Source organism: Gouania willdenowi, chromosome 2, assembly GCF_900634775.1.
Source record: "Gouania willdenowi chromosome 2, fGouWil2.1, whole genome shotgun sequence".
Lineage (NCBI taxonomy): Eukaryota > Metazoa > Chordata > Actinopteri > Blenniiformes > Gobiesocidae > Gouania > Gouania willdenowi.
In genome coordinates this window covers 9,353,824-9,365,877 of record NC_041045.1, presented here as the reverse complement: position 1 = coordinate 9,365,877, position 12,054 = coordinate 9,353,824, and the positions used below count along the sequence as shown (strand labels likewise).

Below are 12,054 nucleotides of genomic sequence, written 5' to 3'. Positions count from 1 at the left end.
TTAACATAATTTGTATTCAGTCTGTTTGAGCAAATTTCACCCATTTACTCTAATCGACAGGTACAATTTACTTTAAGAATCAGTTAAAAAGTACATTTTTGCCGTAATAAACTCTTAAAACCAAGGACATGTTTTCAGTATTGACTGTGTGTGTTGCCAGATACAGCCGATGATTTCCTGTTAGAATTCAGCAAAAAAGCCCTAAAACTTTTCTTTTAGCCTTCTAATTATATGCACAGTGTCTTGCAAAAGTATTTAGATAAAGTAAACTTTTCTTTTATTAATAAATTTGTTGCCACATGAGCAGTAATTCTTTGATAGATAATAAAAATTTAGTCGAATGTATAATTGACTACTTTGGCTTAAAATCAAAGGAACAACTACCATGCCCATAAATCGCCACAAAACAAAAGAAATACAAATACGCTACTTCACTTCGATAATACACAAAATTACTCCAAAAATGCACAAAATTACAAACAACAAAAATTCAAAAAAATACTGTTAAAAACACACAAAAAAAACATCAATAATGACTTGGGAAACCAACTAAATAAATTAAAAAAAAACCTCACAAAACCACAGAAAAAAAACCCTACAAATACTAAATTAAAACTAAATTCTAAATGCTGACATAAATGTCAGGCAGTCACATTTACGCTTTCCCCCCGCCTACATGTCCACTCTCTAAGCATGGTGGTGGTTCCATCATGGCACAGGTCTCTTAAAGCACTTTTAAGCACTCCTCAGTCTTTGGGTTTTACTGACGCTTTTGGGTTGAATTATGTTTGTCACAAATAATTTCTTAAATCCCTCACACCTGATCTGGTGGCGTTTCCATGACAACACAGGAAGTAGAAGCTTGGCCACATTGAAGCTCTCCTCTCCTGCGTTCCAGACTCCTGCTCACCTGATGGGGCGGACTGAGGGCTGCTGCTATCTCCTTTTCCTCTCCTCCTCCCACCATCTTCCTCTTCCTTCCCCTGGTAGTGGCTTCTCTGGATGTTTCCTACAGCACATGTGGTGGACCTGTTTCCCTTTTTCTGCTTCAGATGTTAAATTTAGGGCTATTTGTTCAACTATTTAAATATTTGAAATTCATTCAATACAGTTTTTTTCTTCACTAATCAATATTTCTGGTTGAATATTAAAACTGACCCTAACCCTAATTTATTTGTTTATTCTGAAAACAGCTGTGTTCAAATCTTACATTTTTAATTTTAATGTTGTAAAGCACTTTGAGCTGCATTTGTTTGGCATAAAAAGCGCTTTATGAATAAATATTGATTGATTAAATGTTGTTATATTTTTCTTTAATTTTTAAACTTAATGTATTTTATTTTATTTTTAGTCATTTAAAAAGTTTTTCATAACATCTCAAAGAATGACCTTTGATGCTCTAAACCAGGGGCGTCAAACACATGCAGAACCATTGAGTCAGTGTTGGGTTAATAAATCAAAATTATTAGTTTTTTCGTTTTTTTTTTCTTTGACAAAGATGCAAATTTTAGTATATATTTTTTTCAGCCGTTTCTAGCTATGCAAGATGCATTTGTGCCTCCCACTTTGCCAAATTACAAGGAGAACTTCCCAATCTATTAAAATGCCCACAAACTGCAACAAACTATGACTCTTAAGTTTAACCAGCTAAACAAGATTAAACATCTGACGTTGAGCCATTCAAACAAGACCAGTGATAAACAATAAGAATACATGGAAAACAGCAATCCTCGATTTGTGGATAAATAAAACAGACATTTGGAGTCGAAAAATAACATGCCACAGCTTTCCACTTTGCATAATTTTATTTTTATACCTACACTTAAACTGTTTACCATATTAAAGATGAAGACGCTCATCGTCTATGAGGCTTTGTGCAATTGCATAGTTCGCATATAGCCAGAAACGTTTCTGTCCCCAGTTGAAGTTCATTATTTCAATGTCATCAATCAGGATTAAAATTATTTCTTACGAAGAGAAATTTAAGGAGTTGTTAGTTTATTTCCTTATGTTTTGAATACAATCTGTTGTCTAATCAGCTAAATTTACATACATATCTATAGGGATGTAAAAATTCACTCAACTCCCGATACGATTCGATTCACGATACTGGGTTCACGATACGATTCTCTCACGATTTATTTTACAAAATGGGACTGTAGACAAATGACTGAAAAATATTCCTTTATTTTTTTGGGGGAAAAAAACTATACTATTTTTCTTTTATTTTTCATTGTCAAAAGAATCCTTTGATAAACTATTCAAAACAATGCATTTTAACTAAAAATAAATCTTGAATGAAATAAATAAAGGAATAGTACAAATGAAGAATAAGCCTATTAATTTAAATTTTGGTTCTATAGTAAACAATGAAAAACTGCATTATAGTTCTTTTAAAAGTGCAACTGAAAATGTATCTTGTGCCTTAACAATTGGACTTAAAAAAACAAAAAAAACAACAGTCATTTCACTGCATTTAGGTCAGATATTTGTTTGGACCAGCAGAGGGCGCTGGTAACCCAGTGGTCGGTTGGCAAGCAGATATCTTGCTGTGAAGAAAAGATGCTATGCTAGCAGATAGAGCTAATAGAAAAACGTGACTTTTACAGATATTCACGTAATATTACAGATATTTTTTGGTGCTAAAGGGGTAAGGAATCATTTATGAACATGTTTAAAAGTAGAAGGCGGCCAGAAAGAAAGTATTGGCAGATTTCGCCCGCCGCCAACACTTCTGGTTAAAAAAAGTACTGCGATTCAAATTTCACAGTATCGATGTGAATAGTGATACCTATGAATCGATTTTTAACTGACCTACGATAAATAGTTACATCCCTACATATCTATATATAGGACCTCCGATTTTCCGTTTCAAAATTTTCCAAATTCCATTTCAGGGTATACCCATTTCTGCGTCATAATACGATTCTAGTTCATCATCTATCCTTGTTTAGATGACTTTACTGGCTAATAAACGTTTTATAATCTTCAAAACTGACAAGCATTTGTTGAAACATGCCAAGATTAAAAAACAACTTTACACGTGTTACAAAAAAAAAAAAAAAAAACTTAAGACAAACCAGGCTTTTGTCATCTTATTTCAGATGTACTAAGTGTCTGAATGCTAGGTTTGTCACTACTTGAACACCTAGATATGGTTTGGAATGGTTATAAGGTGAGTGCTGGGTCTTTTGCTTTTTCTACAGGGACTGTAGAATCCCTGGAGGACCCAAGCGAAAGTGATGGTTCTCAAACCTCAATGCCTTCCTTGCAACCAGCCCAGGCTCAATCATCATCATCATCACCCTATTGCTCTACACCGAGTTATCTCCAAGAAGGGACTGAAAAACGTCTGTCTTCACTTCGAGGGCGAGACCAGTCTGACGCCCGCACTGCCCTTGCCCAGGTCCTGATGTCGTCGGTTTCCAAATCGTCACTGGTCAAACGCTTGAGTCATTCTGCCACCATCGCAAAATTTCCCAATGGCTCCCCATGCATGTCCACGTCTCTGAAGAGGTCCGATGATGGAGATTATTGTGCAGAACTGGAGTCGGTCCTTGACTCTAACTTTCCCACTGAGAATAATTTGGAAAACCCAGTAGAGAGAACGGGACTTACCACATTCAAAGTGGTTCCACCAAAGACAGCAAGCCTTTCTGTTTCAGATAACACCCCAAGAAGTCCAGAAGTTAGTCAGAGCTTAGAGGAAGATAATCCTACAGCAGAAGCTTTGCCTGAGGTCAAGAGCCTTAAAAAAGAATCCAAGGATGAATTAAATTCTTCTGATATATCAGGGAGTGAAACGCCTCTCGCAAGTTCTGAAAACTTTCAAGATTCTCCTCTAGATCTTCACAATTCCGATAGTCCTCCTGTCAATCTTCCATCTGCTCTTGAAGAGACCACTGAAGACCAGGAGAAAGAGGAACCCGAGGTCTCAACTGAGGAAACGATCACAGAACTTGCACGGAGCATTGAGAAATTGAGCACTGAGGGCGACATCACTGGTGTAGATTTGCACCAAAACTCCACTCCAGACAGAGACGAGCAAAGTTTTTGCTTGAACAAGGAAGCGACACAAGAAGAGAAGGAAGATGAGGAACAGGCCAACTTTCCTCCTCCTCCTCCACCTGTCTTTTTCAATGAATACACTGATGTCACCATTGACGCTTCCCCACCACCTAGTCCAGCCTTGAGCAAGAAGTCGGAACCCCCTGAAGACAAGCCTAGCTCCCATCTGCCTAAACGGTCTACCTCCCTGTCCAGATTTGCACAGGCAGTAACAAAGGCTGTCCAGAGGTCTCGTCTACAGAACTTTCGCAAGGGTTCAAACCTACAGGAATCTGTTGGTGCACACCAGACCACATCTAACCCTTATCAGTATGGTGAGTTATGATCTGAGGTGGACATATTGTTTTATAAAGCTATTAAAGCTGCTGGAGATGAAAGTGTTTTATCAAATAAAGACATAGTTTAGGCCTCATAGATCAGTAACTCTCCACTGTAAACATTCCATTTATGTCAAAAATGTTTTTCCAAAAATGTCAGTAAGACTGTTTACATGGAGTTGAAAACAAACTTTCCAGCTGTAATTTCAACCTTTTACATATTTTTTTCAAGCAAACTATCTTTGATGTATTGACTTAAGAGGCCTACACTGTTATTATCTGGGGAAAAAAAAGTCTCCAGCAACATTTAATAGCCGGCCAGGATATTGGTTAGAGATGCCTACAATTCAATTCACCGTTAAATTGAACAATGCAGATATCTACAATGGCATTCTGTCAAGGCGAAAGTACATTACTCATTTCTAAAATATGCTTTTGACTTGGCACAATTACAGATACAATTAAAGATATCTATATTGTTCATTTTAGATATCCGCAGATGTGTTTTGACTAGGTGAAATTACTTACCGCATTAGCATGAACATGAAAAAGTGATCTACTTTGATCTAGGCCGAATGAAATGTCATTTTAATTTTTAATAGGGACATTCCGGCGATAGCTGTTAAAAAGGCTCTTGTTTTTTTGTTCTACAGGGATCTTGCTGAATTCATATTGTTATTTGCTACCATATTGGAAGCTATGTCCAGCATTATGTCGATAGTAGCGTCTAAATCAAGCAGAATAGAATAGAATTATTCTAGCTTCCAGTTTGGCCCTAAATATTTTACAAACGGGGCCTTCAGAACACATTGAGTAATGGGGCGTTAGCATTTTTTAAATTAAAGACAATTCCTTTTGATTTTATATACATTTTGGGAGTTAAACATATCCCTGTCTGTATATAATAATGTTTATCTATGATTGTTGCTTGTTGTGTTCCTTTCCCCAGGATGAATATGCCTTAAAAATGTATGTTTTTCTGCCTTAGGAGCTTAACAGAGGACACCAGGCTCTGCATGCGACCACTGCGTGACTTTAAACGTCGTCTCATTCCTTTTGTAAAAACATGTTTTTATTTTTGTTGTGTTTTGTTGAGGACTCGTACGCGTAGAGGATGCCAAAATTACAGGACGTTGCTTATTCTTTTACGTCCTGTTATTTCCTTCTTCTTTTTTTTCCTCCCCCCAACATGTGCCAAGATGGATTAAACACTGACGAGTCACCTAACCAAAGAATGTCAAGATGTGTGATATATTTGTTCATTTGTCTGTTTTATTCTTTTCAGATATAAATGGCCATTAATTGTGTTCCAAGGCTGTTCTGGTTTTTCATCAGCAGGTGGCAGAAGAGAATTGCTTAGAGATTAGTCCTCGAACAGCAGGAAATTCACCAACACTCAAACACTCATCACTCATATCCTCCTATTAGATTTGATCACATTTGACATAAAATTGAAAAAACTTTATTCACAGCAGAGCCGCAAAAATGTGTTTAATTGATCAGAGGTTCATGTGATCAACATTCATGTCAGCATTTGGAATAATGACCTGAGAATTAATACAGAAAAAACTAAGTTTTTATAGTAATTTTGTGTGTTTTTCTTTCATTCTGTGTATGTTTGTTGTTGTTTTGCTCGTTGTGAGACATTTTGTGCATTTCTATTCTCCTTTTGTGTATTTCTCCTGTAAAATATGTTTTTTGAAGTCATATTGTGAATTAGTGCTGCCATTTTGCGTTTTTTTTTCCCCCAGTAATGTTTGTGTGTTTCTGTTGTCGATTTGCTTGTTTGTTAGTACTTGTGGAGTCATTATTTTTTATGTTTTTCTTGCCTTTTTGTGTACTTTTGTTGTTTTGTGTTTTTGAAGTATTTTCTGTATTTTCCTGCAATGATTTTAATTCTTTGTATTATTTTATGTGTTCTTGCTTTTGTTTCTGTCATTTTGTACATTTATTTTGGGGTCTGCATAAAATTAGACCGAGGGCCACCAGTTGCCTATGTCTGTCCTTGAGTGAGAAAATGTAAGTCCTTAATTTTGTTAAGTAAGAAAGTCCTCCTTGTAAAGTCTTGCATGGTAGGCCAAGCATTTCAGCTCCTTCCCAAATAAACTCAGTCCACTTTGCTCACATGCACACTCCGTTATCTCTTTAATGGACCCACACCCCAGGGCAACACAGCACAGCTATACGCAGGTGCCAAAAGAAAGTGGGATACTGTATGTATCGATCAAGCCACGGCCTTGGAGGAATGGCAGAATGCGAGCTAGAGCCTAGCCAGAACTGCCGGGGGCTAACGCAGCATTTGCCAGGCCAGGACTGAGTGGGCTCACTTCAAGATGTCTCTTCCTCCTGCATGCCTTGTTTCACCTAAAGAGTGGGGGGAACAGGAGGAGGGTGGGGGGTTGGTGTTGCTGGTGGGTGATGGGAGCTGACTTTTGACCCTGTCGTGTTTCTGCGCCGCTCCCCCCCTGAGGGAGCGCCTGGCCCTCAAGGGCACAACCATGTCACACTGCCGTTGTCATGGAGAATGCCATTACCACCCCTAAGGGGGAAGCACCAGGTTTTTCTCCAATATATATATATATATTTTTGAAAACATTGAAAAAAAGGAGGAAAAGGAGAGCTGCTCTTTTCTTGCCCAAGTTACGAAACCAAATCTAAGTGACAACTCTGGCATTATCCCTTTTTAGCAGCAAAAGGTTGAAATTCTACCTGAGTGCAGACGCTTATGATTATACAGACGAAAGAAATGCTCCTTAACGTGAAATGCTATCCTGTCATGTATGATCTTCCACTAAATGGTGAAGAACATTCAATGGATGAAGAAGATGAGAGGGGAAAAGGTAGTTGTTTTTTTTTGCTCTTTGGAGACGAGACGTTAAAGGAAGATGGGATTTATCTAACTTTTTAAATGTAAATCTTTTCCTTAAAGTATCATTTTTGCTTTCCTAAACACTTCTAATGGTTTGATGTGGCTTTATTGTTGATATCGTGTCATGGCCTTGTTACATTTTTACATACAAGTAAAAAAAAGAAAGAAAACAATGTTAGATTTAGCTATATAAGACAACATGTGGGTGAATTTGGTTGCCACTTATTGCTTATGATTTCCATTTACCGTAAACTAAAACCTATCAAGATTTTTTTGATTGTCTATTTTGTGTTGAAGTCTGTGTGAAAACCTGTTTCTAATGTATTTGCATAAACTTCATGGTTTATTTGCAACGAGAAATAGCATTAGGTTGACCATGCCAATACAATAATATTATGTTCTTTCTCTTTTGGGCTATCACCTTGGTTAGCATGTGGCTCCCTAAACAAGTTCGCACCAAAAAATGTAGCGCATTAAGTAGAATATATTGGCAACATGTTAATTTACTGCAAAACTGGGGAACCATGTTACAGTTCCATCTACACATATGTCGTTAATGATTAAAATATGTTTCATATCAAGCTTTCCTACATTTTACCATTTAAAAAAATATTAAAATTGTCATTATTAGTTGTCATTGACTAGGAAGCGTAACAAGGAAATGAATAGATAGGAAAGAAATTAGATGGTTTGTATTTGTTTTAAGTGTATTTTACAGCTGATTTAGGACCCGTTGTCATAAGAGATGCTAACAGGAAGCTAACACAAGAGGAAGGATAACGTTTATTAGGTTTTTTTATTTCAGGATCAGTACGTGTGATTAGTTGCAATTGAACTTTATTAATTGACTTTCTAAAGGTAAAATAAATCATTGTAATTTATTTGCAATTGGAAAAATGCTGGCAACTGCAATCGTAATTGGATTGTAATTGAACATGGGCAGTTGAAAATGTAATTGTAACTGAAAAATCGCAATTGACCCCAAACCTGGCACAAAAGTGAGGCATGCAGTACTATGGCCTCATGTAGGGGGCGCTAACAAGTTGAAATAGTCTTCTTCTACTATAAAGCCTAAAGTGCAGGTGACAGCAAACAATAATTAGTGGAGTGATTTATTTATTTCTGAACGTCGTCTGGAAAGATCGATGCATGAATTTCAAAGATGACTAAAAGTAAGAGTATGAAAAATGTTTTGAAATGAAACCAAATGAAATGGTGAATATGATACTTTGCTCTGTGTCTATATTTGTAAATATATCAGTCTTAAAAGCTGGTTAATAATACATAAATAAATAAATGCTAGCTGCGAATGATACTTTAGAATGTCTCACATGTAATTGCATTGAGGATAACTAAGGTATACACTTAAACATTTCGCAAAATAGCTATTTTTTTTTTTTTGCAGAGCAAAATTAGCTTAGCAACACATCAGCCAAGTAGCATGTTTGCTAGCATGCTATAAAGCTAACTTAGCAGCTAGCTACACTTTAGCTAGGCAGCCTGATAGCACATATAGACTAAATCCTTTGTTTTATGTGTGTCTTTATTATTTGCTCTTTTACTTAGTAAATACAACACTTGGTTTTAGCTGTGACTGTTTTTATGAGTACTCAGAGCAGCACTTTTGCTACAAAATACAGCTTGATTTCAATGTGATGTCTTCACTATAAAACACATTTGATCTACTTTAGGAAAAAGGAGGATAATTTCCTGTCATGTTCAGTCTCAACACTGCGTTTTAATGATTTTAACACTAGACTAGATTGTAATAAAGTAGCAGTTTTTCTTCCAAGTTGATTAAATTTGAGCGCGTTTAAGAAATCCACTGAGGAAGATTTAAAATCCTACACTAAGGTGTAAGAGTACTGATATATGGTACTCAAGTCATACACAAAATACTCAAGTACAACTAAAACGTAGCTCAGTTGAGTAGTACTCAAAGTAAAAGTTACTACCGTAGTTACTTTCACCCCCCACGTTTATATTTGGTAATAAATCTCTCCATGGTTTTCTTGCATACAGTAAACATCTCATGTGTAAAGTTGAAAAGGAAGAGACACAATCTAACATAATTGTAATTTAACTGTAATCTGTATAAGTTAAAAGGTTTGTCCAAATGTACAGTTATTTCTTAGGCTCTAAGTTGGCCTAACAAATGTATCGAGATTCAAGATGTATCGAGTTTTCTATTGTGGCGAAGAATTGCCTAAATTGATATATTTTTTGCTTATTTTGTGTGCTTTTGCTACTTCTCAGAATAGCATGAAAAGCACATTTATATGTATTTCTGAGTGCGTCTTAACCCAGACCTTCCCCCTAAACAAGCCACACTACAGAACTCACTCACACGTGCTGTCCCTTAAAGGATAAAAAGCCAAAAGTGTCACTGAATTGTCTTTCTGGTCAGACTTTATTGAGTTAGAAATATCAAGATTTATGTTGTATATCGCCATTTGGAGAAGAAATATTGAGAGATGAGTTTTGGTCCATATAGCCCAGACCTAGCTCTAAGCATAGATACTTTGGTGCATTACGTTTAAACTGATGCATTTGATCATTGTCTGGTCATTTCATTTTTTTGTCGTTTCACAATGTCCTTCAATCATTTTAAAACAAAAAATATATATAATTTACTTAGTAACAGTTGTGTATAGTAATGTAACAAATTACTTCATTGTAAGTGCAAGTAAAATGACTGATTTAGAAATATATTCATAAAGTACAATTATCCATGAAAGCAACAGTAACATGAGTAAGGCTGTAACAACGAATCGATAAGTGTGTTTGTGTGCTCGCATCTTAGAATGTGCGATATAATGTCGTTCACGATTTATCGTCAAATATGTCATCCCACGATAGAAACAATGAATGCCCATGTCGGAAATTAGCAAGGGGCCACGGGCCATTTGTCCCTCAATTTAGCCTAGAATGCTCCTAAAAACCGTGTTCCACGGTTCAAAATTGCCCACAAGTTTTGTTGTCAACAACGTATTATTCTCTGGCAGCTCCGCAGCGGAACCTCCACGGTGTGCACCACCGCCACTTCCGCCCCCTATTCATCCATCCCAACTTGTGAAATGCCATATTTTTTAATTAGATTTCACGTGTTCACAGACAAAGCTGGTCCCATTAGACTAATGTAACTATTGAGATTATTACACCTAAATATACTGAATGATTAAATCATCTGCTTGATGTAGTTTAATTATATGAAATCAGAGAGATATTTATCAACCATAATGTTATGTAACTCATTATCAGATGAATGAAACAAGCAGAAACAAAAACACTAATGGAGTTATTTGTGCTTTTCATATGCTTTTGTTTGAGAAACAAATAATATCAGCTCATGAACTCTTTGAGTCAGTAGTTATATCTAGTGTTGATGTATTCACATTTATTTATGTTTGTAAGGAACCTGTTTACACTTTAAGTTGGGAATTGTTTTATTTATTTATAGTTTTTTTTTATTTATTCTAATGTTTATCATTATTGTGATAAATATCAAAAATTATCGGGATATTTTTTTTTAGTCCATATCGCCCATCCCTACTCGCACCACAAGTTTTTGTGTGTGCGCGCGCAGTGTTTGTGTGCGTGCGCACCACGTGTGTGCTTGCAGAGAGTTTGTGTGTGCGTGCGCCCGCATGAGTGCTTGTGTGTGCGCGCATCGCGAGTGTTTGCGTGTGTGTGCAGTTTTTGTGCGTGCGTGCACCACAAGTGTGTTGTGGTGTTTGTGTGTGACTTGCGTGCGCTCGTGCATTTGTTTGTGCGTGAGAGACACTTATATATCAGTTTTTTCAGATTAAGCAGGGTTTAAATGTGCTTTATAGAAAACTGTTTAAAAAAAATAAATAATCTGATTGATCGATTAATTTATTGACCGATTAATCGATTATAAAAACAATCGTTAGTTGCAGCTCTAAACGTGAGTACTTGTAATCAGTTACTTGGCAGACACTCCTCGTCGGACCAAAACAACTTGTGCTTGATTCACTACTTAAATCTCTGGCCCACACAAATGGAGGCAATGTGTGTTTTTCATTAATTTATTCCTTCATCTGCTCATTCATCTCTATTTAGTTTCCTGTCTGATGTCTCTGGTTGCTGGTTTGAAGATGCCCACAGGCTGGTAGAGACTGGAATCTGATTATAAAACAGTGAGCTGCCCCCGAGGCGTGTTTCGCTGCGTTCACCATGTCCGCCTGTGTGTTGGGGGGGCACACATGTGCACTGTACGATACTAATATATGTGTGTTTACATGGCACCTCCATGCTTGGGTAGAAATAATCAATAGATGTGGAGCCTTCCCCAGGCAGTGTGGTGCAGCTTAATTCTATTCTCTCCATTCACCTTGGGAATGGCATCCATCAGGCCTGCCCGAATGCACCCCCCCCAATCCTAAAGTGAGGTACGGCTGCCTAAAACATCACCAGCGCTTGAGGGGGCTGCTTGGAAAGTGATGCAGGGAGAGCACAGTTGACCTCTGACCTCTTCCATGTTTTCGCTCGCTTCCCTCCTCTTTGGCGGAGCGGCAAATCACAGAGTTCCTGCCTCATTGGCGTTGTCAGGCGCTTACAGTAGTGTTTCTCACTATTGTGCTGCTGGTTAACTGGTTCAAATGTTATGGAAATGATATTTACCTCTTCTTTGATCCCGTAAACTCCAAACAGGGAGGCCTTTTTTTTTTTCTTCTTTCTCCGCTCACTCACAGCTTAGTGAAGAAGGCACTATAAATACAAAGACGTGGAATAAATACAGTCTAAAAAAAGGCATTCAATTCATGAATTTACAAACAA

General features: G+C 37.0%; 1 protein-coding gene across 5 annotated transcripts in view; it reads left to right on the top strand.

Annotated features, from left to right (window-relative positions):
* Positions 1-12,054, top strand: part of LOC114476576 (cordon-bleu protein-like 1) — a 48,886-nt gene that overhangs the window by 6,290 nt on the left and 30,542 nt on the right. For 3 of the 5 annotated variants that reach the window (XM_028468231.1, XM_028468210.1, XM_028468221.1), the window contains exon 8: positions 3,207-4,382. In XM_028468231.1, the coding sequence (XP_028324032.1) occupies positions 3,207-4,382 (1,176 nt within the window). Of the gene's footprint in view, positions 1-3,206; positions 5,885-12,054 lie in introns of those variants that run through there. The other 2 variants (XM_028468249.1, XM_028468240.1) reach the window with 2 other exon arrangements.